Raw genomic sequence first — 27,969 nt, forward strand, 5'->3', positions numbered from 1 at the left:
AAAAAAGAGAGGGAGAGTAAAGAGTGAGTTCACCACGCGTCACAATTTATTTCCACGCGCTCTATAGAGAAAAATATGTGGGCGTCGCACCTTCGGCATCACCTTTTCTTACACAAATGCAACAAATGACCGCATCTTCTGTGCTCCCCAACCCCACCGCACTCTCATTTCACACAGCGAGCGACCCCTCCCACCCCCATGAGTGACTACTTCGATGCGCGATTGTGGATGGAGCTGTCCCAGGTCCTGAATAGCCTGATTGGGCATTTTTTTGCTGTCGTCTCCCACATTGCATCACGTTTATTTTTGACTGGATGCATGCATTTTTTGACTATTTCAAATCAAGTTAGTGGATGTAATGAATATATATCAGGACTTAACTACTATTTGAACATCTGAACTTTATTTGGGGTGAATCAGAAGCACTTGAAATGGCACGTATGCTGGCTCCCATTTAACTTGAGTTTGCATGCGATTGGTTAAACCTGAACACAGTTACATGCCCAGTTTAAAACTAACATTAAATGTAACTCAAATTATCTATACATATGTAACTGCAATCAAGTAATAGGTAACTAAGTAATGTTAACTAAGTGCCTGCAAAGTAAGGGGAACAATGTTCAGGAAAAGCCTACTAGAACATCTGTACTTTGGGGTGAATCAGACACCCTTTAAATGGCGATTGGTGTTTGCTGACTCTTGTGTGATGGTTGAACACACAAGTCCTAATTGGATCAATATTTTTAGTGTCCACAAAAAAATCATAATCATAATCATCATAATTTTAATGCGAACTCTGATCGGATTAAAGTAATTTTGTCAATGTAAACATAGTCAGTGTAACTTTATGTAGTTTTATTATTTAACTAGAAAGTAAGTGTATTTTGTGTGTTATGATTCATTCTCGCAAAGGTCCCGGGTGGAGTTATGCACCTGAGCTCCCATAGTTCACTTTAGCTTTCTTGCAGGTCACTGGTGGAGAAAGCAACAGTGTGAAACCACTTGTAGAATCCAAACAAAGATTCTTGTGTTTTCAGGGATTTTCAAAACAAGCTTTGTCATGGAGAAAATGTACTTCTGAGCTGTAATATTAGGTTCACCTTCACCACTTTGGTCAATTTAACTTTTTTTTAAGCTTTTTTTATTTTTCAGCAGTGTAATGTAGATGAATACAAGGGAAAGGTTATTGCTGCTGTAGTACTATTTTTTTTTTTAACCTTACAAAGAGTCATATAGTCGTCAACACACACTCCCGCCTAATCAACAGCATCTTAAAGCGCGGCCTATATTTAACTCCCCCGTGGTCAACATCTCAAGTCTCGGGCCAACGCAGACCACCCACAGAACTCCTAATGCACTCGCGGCGGAGACGCTTGGAGAAGAAAAGTTTAATTATGGCAAGCGCTTAGCTTTGTCTCCATGGCGATGACTTACAGTACAATGAAGTTAGAGTATGATTTTCTCTGTTTATCACATTGAAATGTTCTCTGTGAGTGTGCTGATCTGAAGGGATTACATTCAAATTGTGATTGAGCAAACTCTTCTCTCAGGCAGGACATTGAATGGAAGCCAAGCGTTTAGCACTTAAATAATACTTGTGTTTATGCTACATTTCATTAAGACTCTCAAACAAAAAATAAGTTTTGACATTTTTTTTGTTCATAGAAAAATAAACATGTTGGTTTTCTTCTAAAATGTGTACACAATTGAATATACTACAGAATTATTTTTTTCATATATATACTGTACATATGAAATATATATACATATATATACACATATATATATATACACATACATACATATATATGTATATATATACGTATACATATATACGTATACATATATACGTATACATATATACGTATACATATATACGTATACATACATATATACATACATACATATACATACATATATATATTTCATATGTACAGTATATATATGAAAAAATAATATGAGGCATTCATGTCAGAGCATATTTCACTTAAATGTACATTTTTCCAATTAAACCAAAACTGTACAATTTCCACTAAATCAAGCCGAAGTAAAAAAAAAAGTCAAGAAAAAAATGTGTGTCTTTGACACAAAGTGTAGCGTTGACATTACAGAATTTGTAATCCTTTTGAATTTGTGTCAGTATGATGTATGCTCATTCGGCTCAGAGGATTTAGTTGCATGCAATTTTGCTCTCCTGTCCGCTTGGGGATACGTCATTGTCTCCGAGATGATTTGTTAGCTCTGTCAGACATCAATAGTGGCAAACGCTAACAAGCTCTTCATGATATATTTCTGTGCAAGCAAATGCGGCAAATCGATAGCGAGAGGACGCGCAGAAATAAAACGCCGGCCTTCGCTGCGATGACATTAACGAAACTCAAATAACCAGTCGAGGCAGATCATTTAAATGACCCCTTCTCCTGTCTTCTCATTCCGCTTGCATTTTTTGTGGCACGGTTTTGATTGATGACGTGATTTACACGACGCAGTGACGCCCTGATGATGGAGGAGCCCTTTAATGGCCACTGCTGATAGACACAGACGAAGCCCATCACTCTTAGACGCTAACAACCTCTTTTCTTCTCTTTGTGCTGCATTTGCCAAGGGACATGAGAGATGACACCAGTTACTGTACATGAATAGAGTGGAACCTCTACATTGCAATGCCGAGGATTGTTCACACTCGGATTACGACTGGAAACCAGTCAAAGCAGGCTTTATATCTGTTATTTAAAGGGGGGAAAAATATCGTGGGGCCTGTAACAGTAAAACGAAAATGCAACGAGCAAAGTCACGCAAGAGCTGCTGTCGACCACAGCTCACGCCCAGATACTCACACACAGACTCACCATAGCTTGAGCTAACCGGCTTAAACTCCCTCCAGATCATGATTCCACACGGCGCCCCACCAGGCCCCGCCTGCTAAAGGCACATAGCTAACACACACAGACTACGGTATGTGCAATATTTTCTATTTTATTCTTGCAAAAAATATGTTTACAACGTGTAGAAAAAAAGTGATGTTACAATTAATATTTAAAAAAAAAAAAAACAGATGACAAAATGTTACTTATAACTATCTGTGCAGACAATATATGTATTTATGTAGTTCCAGTATTTGCTAAGGGAAATAAACTTCAATTCAGAGGCCAACGAGCAGTGTAATGTTATGTCTCTCACCTCAGTTCTGTCCTGCTATCACCTGGCACCATCACTCGACGTGTTATATTGGGAACAGTGCTAATGCGGTGGCCAATTTGCACTTTGTTGAAGGGCACCTGTTAGCTCGTCGCATGGGGTCATGAAAACATGCAAGACGCCAAAGTGAAAATCCCAAGTGTCGTGGAGAACGTCTTAACTTGCCATGCTCCATGTGGCATTTGTTCCGTTGTCATGGATACCGTTAAGTTATCTGTACACAACCTATGTAAGGAACCGCATATCTTTTGCAGCCACGTACGGACAGCAAACACAGTGGATAAGCTGCTGATGAGGATTCCTCAGCTCACTCATCTTTCCTATTTTTTTTTAAACAAGCTCAGCGTGGGATCATTTACATATCAAGGCGGAAAGTGTGACTTTTTTAAGGACTCACGGCAGAAATCAAAAAAAGGGATTTAATTGAACTCTGGCTTCGTTTGCATTGCCGTTGGAATTTGTCATTGCCATTAAGTGAAAGACGTTTGTTCTTCGACAGCACTTTTTTGTCATCCTACCACTGTAATATGTGGCAATAAATAATAAAAATACATATTGAAATTGAGCAAAAATGTCAAAACAAGCATAGTTTGTGAGTGTGGGATGTGTCTTTAAAAGTCTATTGAGTGACATCAAGAGCTGGAGTAGGTTCATCCGGGTGTGAGCGTCTCAAGAGACGTTGGCACAAAATGTAAAATTACAACTCGCATTGCATCAGAATATACCCACGCTGGTTTACTTACATTTCAAACACTAACTTACCTGTCTGTCACAAGTGTTGAAAGAAATTCGAGCCAAATCTGCCAGTTTCTCTTTGGTGCTGCAATAACATGTAATAGCCCCTTGGGGATCTTGCACTATCACGTCCTGTTCCTGTCTCTGCCAAGTAAAAGAGATTCACATAGATACATGGGGTCCAGAAACACATGCACAAACAAATGAAATATTGCCTTTCCGAAAATTCTGAGCTGCAAATCGTTGGAATGACAAAGGCAGTAGGAAAAACAGCTTTGTTGATATCATTTATTTACATTTAAATGAGTGCTATTCATCTGTAGTTCCGTTTGGACGGAAAAAATAACTTACCAACGTGGACATCCTAGCTATAGATTGGCACATGGTAGCTAGCCGGGCTAGCTCAGCAGGCTAGTTGGTAAGCCAGCGCCCAACATGGTTTGCTTCATGTTAAAAAGGACATGTACATGTGATGTCTACTTTATTTACAGATATTAACACAAATTCAATCCGTTTGGTGGGCTCATCAAGCAGTGGCTTTTAAAAGTGTATCCATTGTTCTGATGTGGACGCTGGGAAGAGTGAACCAGGCCAAAGGCAGCTCTCGTCCAGCGCTGTCGTCCTGAAATTTGATGTTAAGGTAGAAGTCTCCAGTGTAGAGGAAAAGCAGAGCGCCCATGCAGATGGACTTTTCTTTGGGTTTGACCTGCACAAAGTGGAGACAAGCAGGAAGAATAATCAGCAACTGCACCCCTTCTTTCAAATGTCTACATTAGGAGTCAGAAGTTTGTTTGGCTTCCATGTCCAAATAATTCCTTTGTAAAGTTGAAATTTTACTTTTTGGCAGAAGCGCCAGCCAAATCCCAATAAGTGCAGACCGTAACTTGTTCTTAGTGACCTTCACCTACTTAAAATCACAAAATAACAGAGCAAGCAAAATGTTTTGGGAGAAGTAACCAAAAAAATAACAGTCGTACAATCCAATCGTTAAAAAAAAAAAAAAAGGTTCAGATCACTGAAAAATTATTAGGATTAAAAGCTGCATTTTATTTGTGATGCCACCTAAGACAGGAGAAAAAAAAAACTTTTTTTGGAAGGGAATTGTATTCCTATTTTCCTCGTCAGGCCAAAGCGTTGTCTAGTATAAAAGTATTCCTTTGGTGCCAAACTTGTGGCATTTTGTTTCCAAGGAACTTTGTTGAAATGAAGAGAGGATCTTAATGTAGTCATGCCACAGTCCCGTCCAATCAAAATGTGTGTGGCACCATTAGACAATTACAGTGGTGCCTTGACCCTCGTGAGGAAAATCTGCTTGGATAATGGATGGATGGATAGAAATACCATTAATCCGTGGTGCACACCTTGTCCACCGGGGGTAATATAATACAGACTAGGGCTGCAATTAATGAATATTTTAATGATCAATTAATTATATAAAATCAGCTATATTAAAATAAAGTGGTATTTTTACACTAGTATGACAGCTAAGAATGTTAAATACTACAATATTGCTTATTGAGACAATGTGAGTGTTGCAAGTGGACTGCCATTGCGGCGTGTGTAAAAGTAACCGTGTCAATGCAGAAGGTGTTGGAGCCGATGAAAGTGACGGCGTCACCCAGGTCGTAATTCTGAACTCCGTTCTGGTAGTCCTGATACGGCACCACGGTCAGGGCCAGTGGGCCCACAGAGTTCTCACTCCGATTGGTCAGCTTGATCTCCAGGGAGACAGCGTCACCCACTTGGCAGTCAGCGATGACGTCGCAGTCGCACGGCTTGCCGTTCACCAACACATCTAGAGACAGAGGAGGGGTGCAAAATGTAAATACAGATTAAAAAAAAATATATATATATTAATGCAGTGTTCCTTTGCCATATCGTGGTTCATCTTTCGCGCCCCGCTTTACTGTAGATTTTACAGACTCTGCAGTTGACTGGTGACCAGTCTGCCTTTCGCCTGAAGCAGGCTGGGATAGACTTCAGCTAACCCTGTGACCCTAATGTTGACACAAATAGGTGGATGGATTGTTGTTTGACTGAGTGCAAAGGCGTGAAGTACTGATAGCTGCTATTAAGAATCATAATAAATCAAATGTACAGCAGCATTAGTGAAATTGCTCGTCTTTCGGCATTGCCCACAATGTTGCTTTGACTGTTATCGGTGTAATGAAAGCTAATCATGTAAATGGGTAATTTTTGGCCATTAAACAAACATCTCACGTGTCAGCTAAACCCTATCAATACATTAGTCAGAAGGAAATTCCGGCTCCACGCCTAAGGTTATCTATACATACTTAACTTTTATTGTTGAAGGTAAAATCAATTCATTTACATAATTAGGGTTGCAATGTATCAAGTGAGCAGGCAGGCAAGCAGAGCCGAGTAATGAGGCAGGGAAAAGGGAGTAAATGTGCGGCTAGGCATATGACAGCAGCCATGTTTAGACCTCGCTATATAGTGCAACTCTCAGGGGAGGCTGGCTAATGACTTCGATTTTTTTTTTTTCGCGAGATGAGTCAAAACAATCATGGCCTTTTGCTGGCTCCTCTTGTTCCTTCATTTGGAATCGTACCTTATGGAATACAAAGTGTTGTTGTGTGTTGTTGCTGTTGTCATTCATTGCGGAATTGATGACACCCTTCTACCTGAACCATACGCAATATCACACGAGAGGGAGTGATGTACTCTGTCGTCACGGCATAGGCTCGAGGACGAATACTGATGATAATGTTTTTAGAGAACAGCTCGCTCGCGAAGCAAGGGCCGGCTTCCAAGAACTCACTGCCTCACTCGGTTTTGTTTCATGACTAGGTACACATGATACAGCAAGCTAGCAGGATTGTGAACTAGCGGGTCCACATAACAGACAACGCAGCTCGAATAAAGCAAAACACACAACATTTCATGGAAGATGTATTTTGGGAGGTGTTGTTGGCAAAGCTTGCTAACGAACTGCACATATCCTGATTGATTGATGTTAAGAGCAATACGTAACAAAAATGGAATACCAGCTTCAAGGGGCCTCAACACATTTCGTCTTTTGTTTACTCTAGTGAAAACGGTTAAGTACTTGAGAAATGTCTTCATTTAAGTTGCAGGAAGCTTTTATATTGTAAGTTGTATGCAAAGGTAATGGTTATCAGTCGAGGTAAACGTGCAAACATTTTTGTCCATGTGTCCATGATGTGCAGACAGCCCCCGACTTCAAGGCAAATGATTTTTGCAAAGCAATAAGATCATGCTGTACTTCTTATACAGCCATAGACATGGGCGGTTTACTGAATAACACCAAGAAAGCCCAAACATTTGTGGGCAGACTATCATTCAAATCAGATAGGCATTGATTTTTATCTTTCAGTCAATGTGGAAGGGCTGGAACATGCAGTGACTGTGCTTTCTTTTCATGAATCCCTGCAACATAATGCCAATTCAGAAGTTAATATCTCTTCATCTTATGGCTATGAGTAGAAATATATTAAGTCTACCCAGTAGCAATACTACATGCGGCAGTTGGGTAATGCTCAAGAATGACAAATATTAGCTCATTTCATTAATTTTAAAAGATGGTGTGCATGTTTAATGGTACAGTATGTAATCCTGTCACATGTACTGTAGCTGTGGGAACACACTTGAGTTTAAGATTAATGACAGAGTTAATTTTCAGGCCAGGTTAAAGTTAACTCTGAAAATGTATTGAATGGATATTTATATATAATTCTTCTGTATCACATTTTGTTAAACATACAAATGATAAAACCACAAGAGTCATAGCTATAAAAGAGGGGAGAAATATTAGAAAGCGCTTTCAGTCTGAAGCAAAGTAGTAAATCTGAAACAAGCTTTATTACCTTTTTAAAGGATAATTGTTTATACAGATGCATCTTACTGTTAGAATATGGTGGAAACGTTCATTTAGATGGTGACTTTTCATGAGTGATAAGATGAAATCCTAAAAACTATAGTCATTCACTAACATTATACACATTCTGCGAATGTGTTTCACTTGAACTGCTGAAATAAATTGTTTTGTATGATATTACAATTTGTTCATTAAGCCTGGGAGCGCATAACCGCGTTTCTACCACTAGAGCCGGGAGCGCTGTTGCGTCTTTCTACCTTTCAAACCGAGAGAGCGGATACGTCACTGTCCTTTTTTAATGCAATCCTCCATCTCTTAGCCAATTTAATGCATCAGAACATACATGTGACAGTGTCGCGAGACCTCGGAGGACGTCGTGGAATTTTTTCGAGCCGTAGGTAGGCTAATGCCGGACACCGTCGATCGCCGGGAGCTCTGGTTAAAGTAAGTAACGGCAGTGATATATAGACGACGTCCACGACCAGTGGAACCATTCGAACGTGATATGATATGGTTTGTAGACAATTACGATATTGGCGTCTTTGTAACAGAATAGACAATGGTAATTACCACTCGATTTAAAAAAAAATTAAAATAGTGCTTCTCTTGCACTGACACGTTATTTTTACATCTTCAATTGAAACAGTAAATAATAATAAATTCTGCCTGTGTGAAAGCCACATGTCGAAGCTCTTTAATTCTTTTGGCATTATGTTTCTGTCTGCTACAGGGGCTGAGATAGTAATAATTTTGTAAGTGTTGAATTTCTAGGAGAACTTTAGGTTTTCAAGGGTAATTCCAAAGGCGACCTTAGGTTTTGGGGAGCTGTTGAGAAAGGCGCTTTCGGCCTTAATGGGTTATCCTGTATAGCCCTAGAATGGCAACAACCCCCAGAGGGCAAGTGTGAAGCTATCACAATCTATTATTTGAGCAAGACTTCAAGAAGTGAAATGTTTAAGATTCACCAAGTGAATGTTTTTTTTTTTTTAAATAACTTTATGGGTTCCAATACTTGTTTAATTAAAAAAAAAAGCTATCTTCCAGTGGTGCTAGGCCAAATTTTATGATTTAGGACTTATTTGGATAGAACTTATGAAAGACTTAACTTTGACCTGGTATTCATGAGCCTGGAGCTGACTTTGGCTTGAACTACATGATTTAATAAGTCTTGTCTATTTGCATTTGAAAATAGGATTTTTTTTTTTTTAACGCAGCATGACATTTGTTTATTTTTTTTTTTAAAGAAAATATTTTTGTTTGTAGTGCAAGCCGAGCTTGGCAACCCACCAGCAAGCTATGATGCGGAGTGCAGAGGCCCCCTCATGAAGCAAGCATCACAGAGAGTGCTTTGGCGATTTTTACATTTGGATTCAAGAAATTATATTTTGGGTAATAATTAGGAAGAAGAGCAGTGCAGTGTTTGCAGTTTGAAGCTATGAGGCATAACAAGTATGGCATCTAACTTCACCTGCCACTATAAAACCCACAAAGACAGGTAAGCTACATTAACCATTAAGGACTAAAGCGCCTGTCTCAACAGCTCCCCAGAACCTAAGGTCACCTTTGGAATTACCCTTGAAGACCTGAAGATTTCCCATAAATTAAACACTTACAAAATTATTACTATATCAACCCCTGTAGCAGACAGAAACATACTTCCTAAAGAATTAAAGAGCTTAGACAAGTAGCTTTCACAATGGCAGATTTTATTATTATTTACTGTTTCAATCGATGATGTAAAAATAATGTGTCAGTGCAAGAGAAGCACCATTTTAATTTTAAAAAATCAAGTGGTAATTTCCATCCTCTATTCTGTTACAAAGACGTCTATATCGTCATTGTCTACAAACCATATCATATCACGTTCGACTGGTTCCACTGGTCGTGCGCGTCGTCTATATAGCACTTCCGTTACTTATCAGAGCTCCCGGCGATCGACGGCGTACGCCATTAGCCTACCTACGGCTCGAAAAAATTCCACGACATCCTCTGCGGTCTCACGCCACCCTCACGGGTATATTCTGATGAATTAAATTGGCTAAGAGACTGAGAATTTCATTAAAAAAAGGCACCGACGTATCCGCTCTCACGGCTTGAAATGTAGAATGACGCAACAGGGCTCCCGCCTCTAGTGGTAGAAACGCGGTTATGCGCTCCCGTCCTTAATGGGTTAACAGTTTAGCAGCTAGGTCATGATAGCTGGTCAAACAAGAACTAAGATTTATAAGAAGAGAGGTCAATAATGAAATGTGGGATTGTCAGTGTCTTAATACAGATTACGAACACAAGTAATGATACTGAGCGCAAAGTGGCTATTGGCTAATGTTGAACTCTCTTGTGACTGAAGCAAGAATGTATGACTTGACCTGTGACTTAACCCAAGAAATGACTTGACGTGCTTTTCGTGGGGACTCAACTCAATAATTTGGAGGTTGAAATTTAAGTCAAGTCAAAAATGTTCTTTACAATAGTAAGTCATTTCTGCTCTTTGCAGATGTACTGAATGATTTGTCCTGTGAATGCATTCTGATGATGTCATCATTGTAGCCTCATCTCAGCCACTTTGTTAAATACATTTAGCATGAGATTAACATGCATGGCATCCACAGCACTGAATTTGAGGGAGAATGGATGTGTGTGTATATTCTGGAGTCCAATTGGCCTGCGCCGCACTATTACAGAGTCATGAGCTGACACCACACCTGTCGTGACGCACACCCTAATCCAGTTAGCGGTCGCAAATCTCCAAAGTGTTACTTTCCCTCCGCCTTCCCATGTGGCGTCTGCTCCGGCGAAGGGTGGGGTGCTTTCTTTAATCTCGGAGCCTCAGTTTAATGTACGTGTTTTTTTTTTGTTTTTTTTTTTGTTTTTTTGTTTTTTTTTTTAAATACGGGAGTGAGGTGTCACCCCCCCCTCATTCCCGGCCTTGTTGCCGTGGCGACTCCTGCAAAATAGTGCAGCAGCATCTGGCCAAGGGCGAGCCCGCGAGCCAGATCGCATGTTACATAACACCTTGTTGTAACTGTAGCCCCCTGTTAGCGCGAGAAGGTTTATTTAATAAACAAATCGACACCTCCCAATGCATTTGTGTGTCACAATACAATCAAGCAGTTGATTACAAGTAGAGGCCCTGTTGGTCCCACAGCACATTTTGTGATACTTTCCAACCTAATATTCAGCTATTAATATTTTATTCCCCATCTTTCATCCTGTTTAAAGTATTTTCACACCATAAAATGTTGGGCTGTTTTCCTAACTCACTCACTGGCTAGCTGTAAATCAAACCTGGGCACATGAGACTGGCCCTCACAATGACCATGAAGTTCAAGTACTGTCAATTTTCAAAACTGTACTTTGAAAGTTGTGCTTTTATTTTTTGGCGCACTCGTGTGGACGGAACTGATTAAACTCTTAAGTCGAAGTACTGGTGTGTATTGAACTGCGATTGCTGAAGTGACTTTTTTTTTTTTTTTAATACTGTATATAACCTTTCTATGTATTATTCATCTCGAGTAGCTCCAGACTGTTTGTTGGCAGCAGCATTATTGGTGCCCCCAGACTCCCCCTCACGCAGCAGCTTCACCCTGGTATCTGTCCATCTTCACACCCCCTCCCCAACACACTCCAAACACCGCGCAGCTCTTCCATCGGCTTGTCACGCGGCGTCAGCTACTGTGACTCACAGTGTTTATCGCAGCCGCGGGCGTGACACCACAACGCGTGTGACATTTGCTCAGTGTGCGTGTGTGTTGAGTTCACTTGTTCAAATCAAATCGCCGCGTTGGCCTCTGAAACCGGGCCAACAAGGGCCACATCATGAGAGGCTAGCGCGGTTAGCTTGAGCTCGCTCGTCTCTTGCCTGAGACGAAGGCGATCTGTACATCGAAGCGGGGGTCGCCCATTTTAATTACGATTCACAATCATAATGGGCTCTACTTGACAAAAAAAGAAGTCATGTGTGAGATGATCAGAATTAGCTTTTAACGCTCATTGATATCCTTAAAATGTTTCTTCCATTAATGACAGGGAAGCGTTTTTCTTTGATAGAAGTTTCTAGTCAGAGTTTTTCAAGGTTTGAAAAATGCTTTCATTTTGCCTAACGGGTTTTAATGTACTTTAACTTTCACGTCAATTAATCAAAACCATCCAATTTTGAAGCCTCTCTCCACCAACATTAGATGGAGAAGGCTAAAATGTTTTGCAAATGAAGTGTCGTCCATCTCTTTGCCAACATTTTTTTCCGCCAAGGCACATAAAAAAAATCCCAAGGCACACCATCAAAAATGCCACAAAAAATGAATACCGGTACACGGGTTAAATACACCTTCTGTCCTCTGGTGAAAGAGCATTTTATTGTTCTGCCCGTCACTATACGTCACTGGCATAGATGGTTCCACAAAGACTTGGCACAACACACAGTTTGAGGATACCTGGTTCTGATTCCGGAAAATGTATTATTTGGATTCTATCAAAGTACAAGCTCTGGAATTTGCCCAAAATGGCAGACTTCTTGTTCAATTTCAGCCATCTGTCCTTGACACCTTTTCGTGCATTCTGATCTGATCAAACATGGAAAAAGAGCACACCCTGTACTTAAAAGGATCCTTATCTTTCTATTCTTTTTATTGCAGTTATTTAATTGAATAATCACTTCAAATGTGCTGTAACTTACAATTCCTAAGGTGCAGAAAATCATCAATCTCAAAAGTTCTCTTGAGAAGTGCTTAAATATTACATTACTACATTTTCTGCCTATGGGCAGCCAATCAATTATTCCATTAGTTTTCCATTGAACCTGATTTTATTTTGAAATGGGAGAATATCTTTGAATGTTCCTAACTTCTGTTTCAAAGTATGTGTTGAACATGATCATGTTGCAAGTGTTGTGCCATAGAGGAGTTTTCTTCGCTCATGTAGTTTGAATGGATATACATTGAACCCATGTTTATGATGGGGATGCTTTGCAGACACACTTGCTATAGGTGAAAATCAGCGATATATTAAGACCCTATAAATAAATAAAAAAAACTTTTTACCACTCATGTCTGCTTTAAGAACATTTAAATTCACTTCACTCTACTATTAAACTAATCAAAATACACTTGTTAGAGTAGGTGTTGAATTTCTGGGAAAATTTCAGGTTTTAGAGAGTGATTCTATAGTTGCCCTTAGGTTTTGGGGAGATGTTGAGCCAGGCGCTTTAGGCCTTAATGGGTTAACTCTGTCTGACTGTGAGCCTGCCTTAATGCAGGCTCGGCGTTTTGCCCATATTCTGGGGTGCATTTCAGTATTTCAGAGCAAGGCATCACGTGGGAGGTTGAACGCATGTAAAAATTGCTCCTGATGATGCAGATGAAGAGGGTGACATGAAGAGGATTTACCAGGCATTAGCAAAAGGCATTGCACTTGAAGGCAATGTCATTTTCTCATGTTAACAAAAACAGAGCACCACAAAAGCCCAGACAATTCACCCACTCACAATCTGCTGTGGCACAATGGTACTGTTGTTGCGTACGCGGATGAAACACTAGAAAAACTGTGAGTTTAAAAGGCTATTACGTTAAAGCTAAATTAATCCTACAGCAGTCCAGAAAAAAAAACAAAAAACGCTTTACTGGCCACTCACAAGAAAAAAATTTGCGTAAAGTTGTCATAACGTCATCACCAAAAATATTTGTGTTAGCAAAATTTACATTTACTGGTCACAACCTTATATTAGATACACCCACATTATTGAATCAGTTGCAGTACAAAGTGTTTATCAAATGATTCCGACAGCGACCCACTGTGGCTCAGCATGTACTACTGAGACAGCCACAATTTGAGGAACTAGCATGGTTTTGAGGAACGACATTCAAACTTATGAATGAAGCAGAATTTCCAGGTAAAAGTGTGTCAAAACTAACTTTGGTGGCAAATTCTCGGTGAAGCACAACTGCAAAGGTGTCATAAGTACACCCGGGGGCAAATCACGAAACCTACAACATTATTATTTCCTCCACGGAACAAATGGCAATCAATGTCTTTGAAAAATGACTCCGTCACCTGCTGGGCTACACATGATTCATTGAGGATTGATGAGACGCAGTCATCTTATTAAAAAGCAACTCTCCTATCTGCCTAGATTGTTCTTATTTTGCAAAAACAACACTAATCAATGGCGACATATTACGCAGGGGGGTTAGCTTTGTGAAAGCCTCAATAGTGAACTTTAGTGGGATTGACAGTTAAATGTCGTAAAAAAAACATTCATAATGAGAGAGAGCGCAATTATTTGTGTTTGTGTTGTCCTTGGTAATATACAAACAAGTCAAAAAGCACTTGCGTGTGGAAAGATCTTGAGTTTTGGTTACCAGCGGTTAATGAGTCCATTCTTTGTAACTTAACACGTTCCTATTACTAGGATCGCAGATGAATGCACTCCCAAATTAAAGGTAGGGATCACGAGCGAGCGTTCAAAGCGCTCAGCATTACGTACTGTACAACTCAAACTGAAGAGTGCATAGACTAATCATTTTAGTTATTGTGTCGGGATGGAGCAGATGCAGTCTTCTCTGAGAAGGGTTTTTGATCCTATCTAAATAGAACAGTGTACACCCACCATACTGGCTCATATCGGTGGAGTCACATCAGTCCTCCAAGTGATTAATGGCTGAATAATGCAAAATTTCCTGCAAATGGCCCAAAGATGCAAACCCAGTTTCCGTGACTCGGAATCAAATTACAGCCCAACTGCACGCCATCTGAAGCTGTGCACAATCAATCAGAACGTACAAAAACAGGTAACAGACTACACTCATTGCATCAGCCTCCTACTAAGACTTTCTTATTGTCACTTCTCAACTCATAAGGCCTTGCGAGATAAGCACATTTTAAATCCCCCTTTTTAAGTTTAAGAATTCCTGTTTCATTTTCTTGGCGGTATAAATTATCCTCAAATTTGAAAATATAACAGCAAGTTCACACTAAACAGATTTGATAAAAAAAAATGTATCTCTGAAAGCCCTTACAGGCAGGCACAAGCACATTTATTATTTAAAACATTCATAATATGGTAGCGTCAAGTTTCTTATGCAAAGAGATATGAATAAAAGGTGGACTCCTGCTGAAATCAGCTTGAAAAGAAAAGCAGATGCTTAATCCAGGTACATTAGTACCTCTACATCTGGCCTTTTACTTACTCCATCTGCATATACGAGAGCTTGTAATGGCCATTTGCTAATGGCAATCAAATGCAATAGCCCTGAAATAAGTACAATATTTATTCGGTTTATTATGTTCAGCTTTTATTGAAAAGCGATAGAAACGTGTCACTGAAATGGCTCTTAATGACGGACTGAATAGCAGGTATGTGGATCAAATAATTGACGCATAACCTTGATGGTTAGTGGTAGTTACATTCATATAGTGCTTGTGTTTACTGTCTGATCACGTGACCAGATAAGAGACTTAAAAATGAAAGCCTAAGACACATATCGTACTGAAAAGTTCTGGGCTGTGATATTTATGTAGGAATTTGTCGATGATTTGGTTTCTGAGTCTTACTCCCAGCAAAAAAAAAAAATTCTTCATACGCAGTCAGGGAATAAACTAATCAATATCAGGAGGAGAGATGATGCAAAAAGTTTTTTCTCCCCTTCCGCCTGTTACCTCCCCCTTTCCCTTGCCGTTCTTTTAATTATTCAGCTTTAATACAACCTGAGTGAGCACTGCCTCCAAAGTGGCCCAGACATCTTTGCCAATGAGGGCACCAAGTTACTAACAAGCACTGGTTTATTGATGCGCTTCTGTCATACCGAATTGAGGTGGACGTCTTGTGAGCGGGTGGCTGGAGACGAGACAGTCTGAAAATTGGTCCAGACACTGGTTGTCAGATAGATGGTCAAAAGACATGAAATGAAACCGGCAAGATTGAACTGTTCCCCAAGGTAGCCCCACCAAAAAAAAAAATACCACTGAAACCCTAATAAATCACTGTATTTGCATCAGAATCAGAATTATTTATTAATGGCCACACAACAGAATTGGTGGAATTTGTTTTCAGTACAGCAGTAAGGCTCACATTTCTCCTGTCAGTTCCATCATCCATCATTTTTCCTGACAGCATTTTAAAAGGACACTTCGTAGATGACGTAGATAAGTAACATGGCGATTGTCCCTGTTTTCTGAGATTTTACCATAACTGAAAGGAGAAAACAACGCTCACAAAAGCGGAAAAAAATGCATGAAAAACTGCATATTTGTGTTTGTCTGTCCATTGGTAGCTAGTAGGTTATTTAGTGGTACATGGAGAACAATCTAAGAAGTTTAGCAATAGACAATCAGAACTCAACCATTTTCATTCTTAGTCCAATGGAAATTTGACTTAAAATGGAAAAATTTACATATATTCTTTCAACAAAGCTGGGAAAACTAAATATGAGTGCCTTTGTCATTATGTTGTTTATTCGCGGGATTTCTGCTTCTTGGAGAGTGAAGGAAAGCATTAGTTCTTTAAAGGTTTAAAGTCAAAAAGAGAGAAACAAGAATTGTGAGGCATTGTGAACAACCATTTGCATTCTGGAGCAACAGTTCTTGCTCTGCTCAAAAGCCAGATATCAAATAATGCCCTCTAAAAACGGGGGAACGAGTCTCAAACGGCATAAAGAGAAGAAAAAAATTCTAACAAAAGTGAGAAATTGAGTATGTGTCTGTTAGGAGGGTAGTTTTCAAGGATAGATTCCTTCATATGCAAAAACAGAAACTAAACCCTTTGCACATTTGCAATTGTAAATCAACATGGTAGTGAAGGCACAATATATCCCGAGCAAGTGTTTTAAATCAGTCTGGCTTCCTCATCAGTGGCTTTTCACTTATTTACACGCCCCGATGGGGGAGAGCGCAAAAGGGCAAGTGGGCTTCATTTTCAGAGCCTTTTCTGTGCCTGCAAAAACAAATGTTCACAGCTTCATGAGTAAAGAAAAGCAAAGCTTGTATAAGCTGCCGGAGCGAGAGGGCATGGAGCAGCCTAATGCTCAATGCAGACTTAAACTGTGCTCTCCAGTCTTGAATATCTTTACGGGAGCTAGCCCACAGTATTGCGAGAATGGACAGATGTTAGGTTTAGGAAACTGCAGAGCCAATTGTCTCGTTAGTTTACATACAATAAAACACTTTTTGTACAACTTGCTGTTCTAGGAGCTGAATAGCAAAGTACACAAAATCTTATAATTTTTCATTTCCTGAGACATCCACTTCTATGCCTTTCTGCGACTCTCCCAGTCTGAACTACAAGCCCGCAGCATCTTTGCATGAAAAGACGAATTTGACGCTATTCTACCAGTCCAATAGTAGTCAAATTGTCATTATACTCTGCAGGATAATATGCTTAGTCTCATTAGTCAGCCTCTCTTATGAGCCGAAAGAGGTAGAATTTCAAACGTGGCCATTTTACAGTCAGTGCTTTCAACGTTGCATACAGTGGGAGGAAAGAATGAGAGGTCGGCTGAGAGTAGAAAAAGGCAAACAATCAGTGAGGCTGAGTCTCATCCTGTATAAATATGCATCTGCCTGTGAGTGTGTTCTGTCAAATAATCACAAAGCAGCAATGAAGGGCTTATTTCTTTTTAAAGTTTTGCCCTTTATATGACCCCGTACTATGCTCTTAGTGTGAGTACAAGACACGAGCTAGTTATTGAAGTCTGCTTGGTTGCTCCTGCTCATGCAACATTAGAAAAAGACGTGTGATAGCTTCAGGTCAGAAAGAACAACTGACAAATTGTTTGAAAGCTTCAGGTCGAAAAGAACAGCTGAAAAATTGTACAAAACCTTCAGGTATCTGCGAGGAAGCAAAACAATGTTAAGAAAAGCCTACTAGAACATTTGCAAGTCAGTGGGGTCTCATCCGAGGCACTTTTAGAGCCATGGTAGATTGGCTCCTGGACTTTTCCTGTTAAGCCAAACACCAAAGGAAAAACTCACTTTTCCTCAGAGGTATCGCTTGTAGAGATGAACCAATAAGAAGTTATTGCCTGACTCAGCTATGAGGCTTCAACACATTGATTAGCTGCCAGGCTATAATTTAAATGTGTTGCTTCACTCAGACCGCTCTGCGTTGTTCTGTGTTGAGAAAAGCTGTAAAGATCCAGCATGTACACGCAGACACAGTTTCTCAACTAAACGGTCAACTTATAGTTGAGAATCCAGCCCAAGATATTTCCCTTTGGAATGGAGAACAACAGAGCAGAAGATTATCCTTGAATGGTCAAAAGTTTGTGTTACAAGGGTTACTTGGGGAAATATATCTTGCTGCCCAAAAATAAAAATACTGTATTATTTATATTTCATTTATGAAAAATATATAACCGTGGTTTGTGGACTGTTCCAGCCCATTTCAGAGTGCATCATGGCTGGAGTTTGTGCATTCAAAACGAGCTCAAGGAGCAGTTTTATTGGGGGAGGGGAAAAATTGCCATCCTGAGCATAATACAGAGTGCTTAACAAGGGTTTCCCAAAAACCTGCGATAAATTAACAAATAATTATCAAAATGTTTTTTTCATTTTTGTATGGATTAAACGGTCATGCGCGGTCACGAAATGCACCATGGAAGGCAGACTGATAGTAGGAGTTAGTCTATTTTTGACTAAATGGTGCTTATTGGATTTTGCGTTTTCAAACGTAGATTTCAAAATGAAAAATGCCACAGAAAAATTTACTGATGGTGAGTCATTCACTAAAAAGCCCATTCAAGGCGGCAATATGACAAATATTGGGGCGTCCCATGAACTGATTGACTCTGTTGCAGATGTAGGAGTTTCTTTCCTCATCCTTTCTGATGACTAATATCTGGAGCCACGGCGAGAGAAGCCGAAGGAGGCAATGCCCCCCTGCATGATGAATGAGCAAGACAGAAATTAGATTAGAAATAGTCAGACGAATAAATGAACAAATTCACGAAGTGCGAGGGAAAAAATACAAGGCAGCAAGATGCGACCATCAACACGTTCCTTTCCTTCTAAAAGTGATGCTTCGAGGAACCGCTTCCCTCTTGTTGCAGGCCGTGACCGCCATCGTCATTTGCGTCCTCGCAGCTATGACTATGTTGATACCTCCTTTCCTGCTTTGTTTAAAAGGTGTTGCCATCCCACTCATGGGGCTTTCACAAGAATTGTTCTTGGGTAAAACCCTGCAGCTAAATTACACATATTCCTGTAATTTACTTTGCTTCCCTTGGGAAACACGTACAGTTGGAATGGCTCGAGGTAAAAGGAAAACATAACCTTGTCTGAAGCAGGTTCTCAAAGGAAATTGTGTCAAGCCTATTTAGCTTGAGCTAGAATAGTTGGCAAAATACACTACTCAGATAAAGTTAGGGATGTTCGGGTTTCAGGTGAAATTTCACGGTGTATCTAAAATGCACTATAAGTTGCACACGTGAACTCCTTTTGTGAGTACAGCATGTAAACTTCCAAGGGTTTGGGTTAAACGCTGACCCGGGAAACAATCCAAACCGCGTTTGTGTAAAGGTATATATTATACTATTCTTTATTATTATTATTAAACTTAAATATTCAGTTTTCCCCAAATTCAAAATTTTTCACCTAGAAATTCCCCATTCATTCCCATGAGGCCAAATTTCTCAGAACGATTGTTCACCATTCTCCACAAAAAAATTCCCATTCATTCCCAATGATACGTTCAAAAATCATTACGTTACATTCAGTATCATTTTACATCATTCTATATCTTTCAATATCATCCCATTTTTTTCAAATGTCATTTAATGTTTCAATTTTTTTTTTTCATTCAGGTTTTCAGCCTTCTCATGCAATTTCTCCAGAAATTTCAAATATGTAGTTGCACATTGGAATCTTTCCAGGATGTCATCGGGCAGAAGGATAGCAAACAGAATGACGATGATGATGATAATGATGATGATGATGATGATAGAAGACTAAATCAGCGCCGGGCAGTTAACGCATGTTGTATAGTAATATGTTCTCGTCTCACAATGACGGATGCTATTAGAAATCGGACTGTATCCCCTAACAACTGCTAAAACAACACCAACACAAGAGCACGATGACATCGCTGGCATTTGGTGAGCGAGAGTGGCATCTGCCGGCGTCAGCATCAGTAACCTTCTATCACCCAACCACAGCAAGCAAACAAATGTTACTTTAATGACACCCCAGTCATAACCGATTTACTCATAAAACACAAGTGGTACACTCATTAGACAGATTGTGTAGATTGGAGGCAACACCGATTACTGGTCCAAAACAGTTAGTTTGGTCAACACATGCTTTTGAAATTTCTCTCAGTGGGGATCTTTTTAAAAATGTCTGAAACTCTGGTCTGTCGCGAAGTTTTATCCATTTCTTTGACTACTGCAAATGCTAATAACCTTCCATCCATTTTCTATACCCCTTATTCTCAAACTCAAATAACCATCTCAATAATTTCCTCTCCAATTTGAGATAGGTCCTCTATTTCCTCAACTGCATTAAAGATGGATGCATGACATGTATGCATCATTAGACCCGTAATTAAAGCAGGCCAAGTGCAGTTTTAAACACTTCCCATGAGCTGGGTCTTTAAAAAATGTACGTGTAATCTATTTTTTTATGATTCTGGAATGTTTAATACAGAAAACCCCCATTACTTTAGCCTTCTAACTGATGTACAGCTAGACAGAATGAAGACTTGTGCGTGGGTCTTCGCCAAGTGTACCGTCTCGAGTTATTAATGAGAAAGTCAAGGTCCACCAATCGGACCCAGACACTGTGCCTGCGATTCCACATGCAAATGAACCTAAATTACAGCTCATCTCGTAAGGCAAAATGTCAGCCTAATGCTGCTGCTGTTGACTTGCATGGAGTATTTAATTGAGAGTTTGAAAGCTGAATTAGTACTCTGCCACGTTTGGTGTCATACAAACTATACATTAGGTTGCTCACTATTGCACTTTCTGCTGCGGGCTTATTCCAAAGTCAAAACTTAGTCCTGCACTCTACCATGATTGCATTTCCAATTTAATAACAAACAATAGGAACATCACAAAATGGTGACGTGCTATAGTTTGCTGATTTACAGCACATCTGTCTGTCTGCTGTCTTCACACTGCAGCAGGTGTGTGTTCCATCTGCAGTTTCGCGATACGCTTTGTCAAAGTAAAAGTGAGAAGAGAGCGCATTAAATCAGTCGGCCTTAAGTCATGCAGCACATTCTGGAGACTTCACAAGACTTCACAAAGCTCTCACACCCTGCGGGCTCTTCATTAGAAAACCAAATGGAGTTCATCAGCCTCATACACTCACTGATAAAGATTCCCCCCTAATCGAATCCTGTTTTCTGAATGGAGTCGTCAACCTCCTTCTGCTGAGGCTGTACTTCAAGTAACTCGGCCACGCGCCTGATTGACAAATATCATTTGTTTATATTCTCACAAAGCTAGAACCAATTAAGCACTGCATTTAGATATCACAATGGTGGACAACTGTGTTTGGCAATACGTGATTATACGACAGCAAACATACGTTTGAAAACCACAAACTGCTTCAAAAACAGTTGGCAGCAAATGAGCTACCAAACTTGCCTTTTTAAGAGTTTTTTTGGGGGGGCATTTGCATTTCTGTCACACGCACTTTTACTGACAACTTTGAAACTAATCGGGCACAATTCTAAATGCAATGTGTGTTTCGAGCAATCTGCCACCAAAGTCCATGAACAATACTTCCCCCAATTATCAGTTAGAAGTTACAGCTGTTGGACCGAATGTAAATCCTGTTGTTATGGAGCCATTATGTAATGTTCATTTCTATCGAGAGAAAAAAAAAAAAAAAAAGAACTCATCATTCTACCATTTCTTGCTGGCACCATGATGACATTTAGCCACCCTCCCCCACACCTCTGACCTAAAGCCAAGCTTAAAACCTCACTCACCTTTACAGTTTTCCTTTCCACGACACCCCTCTAATGCAAGATGACTTGGTAAGCACATACTACCCAAAAATCTCATTAAGGCCCACCACAGCCACTGAGTGCTTTTGCATTATTCATGTGTTTTTCCAAGCACTCTAAAACTGGGTGAATAATTCCACGTGATGTTGAAAATGCACAGCAAGCTTACAACCAAACATTTTTTTTTTGTACCAACAATTGTGACCAGGCCCTTAGGAGCGCTCATGGGTACTCATAAAACTAGGAGGGATGCCTTGTAAGTAAGTCCAGCTGTATAAACACAGACGCAATGACAGTATTTCAGTGCTACACACTGTATAGTGTTAATGAGCACTACATATTTATGAACAGTAGGCTCAGGCTGGACAGTGTGCAACAGTGGTAAATATTTCCTTTTCCTTCAGCTAGTGAATGACAACATCTGTGACATCCTAAGACGCTACAAGACAGCGCAAAATGGGGAAGCAGTAATTGGTGTCAAGGAACTATGTTACGTCCCAACAAAGTGACTAAGGTCGTTGCATGTTGGAGTGAAAGTAAATTGCGTTGCTAATGTAAAAAAAATAAAACATTTGGGGGTTGTCAGTCACTTGTATGTTTGCCAATATTCGCGGCAGGGTTGGGTTTACTAAATATTCTGTCGACAAACGCGGACGTGCCTTTATAGAGTAAACTCTTTAAACTTGTTAAGAGATGCAAAATTTTATTTATGTATTTATCACACTTTATTTATTCAGATAAGGTAATTGAGAGCAGTAATTTGCAATGTCGACCTGGCAGCAGACTATACAACAAAGCAAAACAAATGCAAATACAAATGCATAGCAGGACAGTGTGACATAGTTGCACAACATATTGCAATACATTATAGCGCATTTTGAATAAAAGGTTCACAACAGGCTAAAACAGGTGTAACAATAATGCCTGGTTAAAAAAACAACAAATTAAAAGCATTTAAAACTTCGAGAGGATTAATAGAGGTTTTAAGATAGCAACAGATTTCTGATGGGAAAAAAATTAACGAGAAAATCATCCAGCGTTGCAGAACAAATTGTGTTAGTTTTACAAATTTTGATAGCATTTCAGGATTTATTAAAAAAAAAAAAGAAATCTCAACATGTAGCATGTGCTGCAGGGTCGCCTAAGGAAAGAAAGAAGGGGATTCCACAGCTGTTGTGGCTAAAATATGCAAATTGGCAGAATATGGCGGTGGCTAAATATAAAACAGCCGTTAAAGTTTTAGAGTCGCATTAAGCAGACGGATAACAGAATAATGATCCTGCTGAGTAACGACTTGCAGGTGATTTAAGGAACATGCCGCTGTCACAGGTTAGGATGCAACGATGAGTGCCTGTATAAATCTTACACTGATGTCACAGCAGAGACTGTACTTATGACAGTTGTTTTTGGGGTTTTTTCAAGATTATGCACAAAAATGTCACACAAATGCAGGATATCTCAATGAAAATCTATTACATAAAAATCCATCTTTTTGGAGTGTGTTTTTTTTCCTAATTCATCTTTTTGTATTAAATTTTTTTCAGTTGTTTCTGCCTTTGCTTTAATGTGTTCTTGGCTGTTTTGTAGTGTAAAACAAAGATTTTGTCGGATTTTATACGGAATCCTACAGCCGGTGACCATTCATGGTTTCTGTTGCCTGAAGTAATTTAGCAAGCTAACGAATGGTTCAACGTTGGATGTTTTACCAATTCCACGGTAGGTAAAATGCTTGTTGGCTTTTAATGTAAATAACTGTGTGCATACATGTATTAAGAAAATAATCCCTCTTCTGTTGTGTCATGTTATTTTGCAGCCTTTCTCTTTGAAGTGCCATAAGGACGAGGATGCTGGATCATGGAGTTGAAACTGTCAGACTGGCAGATGGGTCGAGGGCATTAAGTAAACAGCAACGCAGGTCAGAGTGACATTAAAATGTCTTTCATTGGCCGTCTATATAAAGAAGGGGGAGTCCTCACGCATGCAAATGACTCACTGTCACAAGGCAACGGTGTACAGTATAAACTCTTGACAAAATCTCCAGTTTCAGTGTTATTGTACATGCTGAATGTCTGGAGTTATAGGCATGATTTACTAATAAAACATTGAAGAACCATAGATAGAAAGGATAGGCCATGACGCAAAAACACAATTATATCCCAAGCACCCCAAACACAATGAAGCAGAGGAGAATGATAGCCAGGAAGCAAAAAATGTTTTGTGTGTTTTTCCATTATATTGGTAAACTAGTCACAGCTGACAACCAAAGGCGAGAACTCGACCTGACAAACTAAAAATGCTTCATGCCTTTGCCTGACAATGTTACAAAAGCCTCCAGACCTCTGGGTATATGATGTGATGTTTTTTGGGGGGTTTTCTGCTCACATTTGACTGATTCTCTCATGCCTCGTTGGCTCCGTCTCTCAAATGGAAAAGCTACCCACGTTTGGTGTTGTAGTATGTATTTTGGTGAGAAAGACTGTGTGGGCTGCATGAGTCGGAGGCTTTTTCGTCACGACATATCTATGACTACTGTTGTGGCACAGTGGTCAAAGAATGTCGGCCATCAGTGACTGTGATTAAGGCGTATGGAACTACAGTATAAGCAGCTGCAATGCACACTTGTGTGGTGGCGGCTTGACAAAGATGAATGTTATGTGTAGTCTGTAGCTTTGCTGGAAGACAAAAGCCCCTTTTCACAATGCTCTCCCTCCAAATGTGCGCATCGTAACTTCCTAAGTGAACATCCTGGACAGAAGCGAGACATTTCTGCGTGCATACGGAACGTTGACACAGCCGTTGCAGCTTCTCGTAATCAGAAAATGTTATGTGCGGTGACATCCGAGCCGATATCTCGGACAGTGATAGGAAAGACTTACATGTCAATTTAACACTTTTAGCTGGGAGCACAATAGCTTTTTTCTACCACGAAAACTGGGAGCGCTGTTGCGCATTTCTACCTTTACAGCTGGGAAAGCATATGCTGTACGTTTTTTTTTTTTTTTTTTATCCGATTCTCAGGCTCTTAGTCAATGAAATGCATCAGAATAGACACGTGTCGTTAGCGTCATAGGATGTCGCACATTTTTTCAAGCAGTAATGGCGGACACAAACGATCGTGGGAGTTCTGGAATAAGTGACGGTAGTGATATAGACCAGTGTTTTTCAACCGTTATTCAAATGTGCTGTTCAGTTAGTCAGAGTTAAATGGATAAGTGCATAGTAAACAGCTGTGTTCAGAAATTGTGAGCGGAGAACGCTCAGCCACCCGGCAAGCCCGACAAAACATCAACAAATAAAATGTTCAAGTGTTTGTTAGTTTTGTCTGAAGTTTGTCTCAAAACAGCTTACCTTAACTAGAATCCCACATTGAATTTTATCCAAAGGACCTTTTTGATGTTATTGTGCAAAGAGAAGGTTAAGCATGATTACTTCCAGCGACCATGCTTCTTTTCCTTCTTATTTTAAAACAAAGGAGACAAGAAGACGACGACAAGGAAGAAGGAGGCAACGAAGAAGCAGCAGCATCAAGTTAAACAACAGCAGCAGAAGTATTAATGACACTCTCTCTTTGCACAACAATGACGACAAGCGTTTACAAGCGCATTACAACAGAACTGTACCTTTGGATAAAATGAACCGTGGCATTGTAGTTAAGGTAAGCCAATTTTAGGATAAAAATTAAAACGTTAACATAGTTATTAGCTAACGTTCTGGTCGTAATTGTCCGCTGCCGGGGTTGTAGCTCACCTTTCCTTACAGCCTGCAGCTTGGTATTTAGTCTTCATTTTGCATTTTGAAAGTTAAATATGTTGTGTAACAAGTATTCAAAAGGGTGGGAACCATGTCGGGGGGTTTGCAACGGCGTAAAAGAGGCATAAATCCCCACAAAATCAAACTTTCAAATAAATATATCAAATTTAAAAAAAATAAGTCAACCACTACATCGCGGTTTCTCACCTATCGCGGGGGGTTCTGGTCTCCATTAACCGCGTTAAACGAGGGATTACTGTATAATGTATTCAGAAACAAATCTCCGAATTCCCTTTATAGAGTGTTTTAATATAATCTGAATTTCCTGACTCTTTGCTTGTTTTTCTAAATTCAGTTTTTGCAGCGTAGTCAGGGAAATTTGGTCGGATTTTGCCCAAAAGTGTACTTATTAGCCTAAAAGCATTTGGATATCTTGATAATATGTCCTAACCTAATTTCTTTAGTCATATGCCACTTCGCAAGTTTGCCCAGTGATGACGTAATGTTTAACTTTTCATCAAATCTCTTAATAAAAATCATGTGTGAAAACACACTACACACAACAATATTGCCAATGAATTAAGCAAGGGGTTACAAAGGACTGGCCTTGAGGGACATTGTTCTGAAGAATTATGACAGTTTTGATTGATGCATTTTATATTTTGGATCATATTCCCATTTAATTAAAATTGCCAGCCAACAACAATATCACAATTTCAACTGTAGTGGATGGAGCGGCAGAATAAGTCATACTAACAGATTGTGTGTGTGTGTGTGTTATGTCGTGTGACCGTGTCGTGCACACGACAAAGTGTTTGAATCGCGAGCAGCAAGACAGCAGCGCTGAGGTCCTCCTGCTTTCATTTATAATTCAGAGCTGCACCGCATACCATTTGTCCTCGGCAGAATTACAATTTCATATCTACACTTTCTGGGGAATTGCTTTTTTTTTTTTTTAAAGGCAAAACAATGTTGCCCACCTATACTCAGCTCTCGAGTAGTCCATTGTTAAAAGAACTCTTTTGGGAATATGATGATATTTGCCGGGAAATAAATACAGTACAGAAAGAATGGGTGTGAGCGTATGACAATCTGTGCACACACACGCACACCCCTACACACAAAACAATGAGGGCTCAGCAAATCCATTTGTGTGGAAAATCAATAGCTATGCGCTTTTGCTGCATCTTATCTTCTTCATCTCTGGTAAAACCCAAATGGATATGTCTAAGACAAATAGGAGTAGGAGGAAATAAGATTATTCGAGGCATCGATGAAAATGATTCTGATGCGATTAATACATTTCAATAAAGGATTTTTAAACAACGGGAAGCTGGCAAAAAGAGGAAAGCAAAACTGTGAAAATTACTGAATAAAAAACTGATTTAGACATGTCAAGTCAAGTCAAATTTATTTATATAGCCCTTAATCACAGGAAAGTCTCGTGTGACTACAGCCAGAGGTGTGGGAAGCTCCTCATCGTAGCTCCTCCCGCTAGCACAATGAATATACATAATAGTCTGTCAACCTAAAACGACTTATATCTTATTACAAAAAAATATGGACACATAACGTACCATCTCTTTATTATTGCTGTCTGAATTGATATGTGTCATAAGGCTCCATATAGTCATCTCTAGAAGCTTAAATACTAACACTTAAGTTTTTTTTGATAGTCATGAATGAACGGATTCCCACAGATTCAAAACGCATTGTATATTCTAATTAATTTGAATTAGTATTTTAAGTGTAATGTTTAAAATTAGTTTGAAATGGTAAACATTCGGTGAATTTGTGGTATATTTATGCTGTAAACTATTTTTGGTTTAAACTGTTTTTATAGGCAGTTATGACAATTTTGCGGTGTTGTCAATTGCACATTTTTGTTGTTCATTTTTTGTTGTACATCTCTGTTGTTGTACTCTATGACAAAATCAGCAACCTAGCATTATTTTTTTGGGAGGGTGGGGTGGCGTATGCGGTGATAGAAAAGATGTAGGCAGGTATAGAAAAGTCAATCCCTCCCGTACCTCATCACAACATTATGGAAGCGACTGCCATCATGAGAGGCTAGATATTTAATTTGTCAAGCGAGCCGCAGGCGCTCGCGTGCGGCACAGAGCGTGGCCACGGCAGCTCGGCTGGGGCTCGTTGCTCTACCTGTCATCACCGCTTCTGACTCACCGCTTAACCTTTGTGACCGTATACGGCAGAAAATATGCCCCCATGGGAGGGGTGCATCGGTTAACTGGATGGACAGGGCTCGCAGCCGGCAAGCTTGTCGCCCATCCTCACACACGAGAGCACGACAACAGCGCACAATGACGTACAGATTGCGGATCGCAAATGCTCATTATAGATAGTGGAGGCTGACGCACTTAAGAAAAAAACAGTTGAGAATAATTTATTGAAGGTTTAGCATTACCATAACCTCTATGCTAATTTCGACTACCCCATCTATGGTGTTCCTCATATATTAGCGTTA

At 39.7% G+C, this 27,969-nt stretch overlaps 1 protein-coding gene across 4 annotated transcripts in view; it reads right to left on the reverse strand.

The window, feature by feature from the left end:
• Positions 1-3,813: 3,813 nt before the first annotated feature.
• trappc9 (trafficking protein particle complex subunit 9) overlaps positions 3,814-27,969 on the reverse strand; it is a 117,177-nt gene continuing 93,021 nt past the window's right edge. For 2 of the 4 annotated variants that reach the window (XM_086015131.1, XM_086015132.1), the window contains exons 22-23: positions 5,505-5,728; positions 3,815-4,639 (exon numbers count right to left, since the gene is read on the reverse strand). In XM_086015131.1, the coding sequence (XP_085871257.1) occupies positions 4,460-4,639; positions 5,505-5,728 (404 nt within the window). In that variant the 3' untranslated portion in view covers positions 3,815-4,459. Of the gene's footprint in view, positions 4,640-5,504; positions 5,729-27,969 lie in introns of all 4 variants that reach the window. The other 2 variants (XM_086015133.1, XM_086015130.1) reach the window with 2 other exon arrangements.

This window comes from Filicampus tigris, chromosome 18 (genome assembly GCF_054856515.1).
Source record: "Filicampus tigris isolate MCC_2025a chromosome 18, RoL_Ftig_1.0, whole genome shotgun sequence".
Classification (NCBI taxonomy): domain Eukaryota; kingdom Metazoa; phylum Chordata; class Actinopteri; order Syngnathiformes; family Syngnathidae; genus Filicampus; species Filicampus tigris.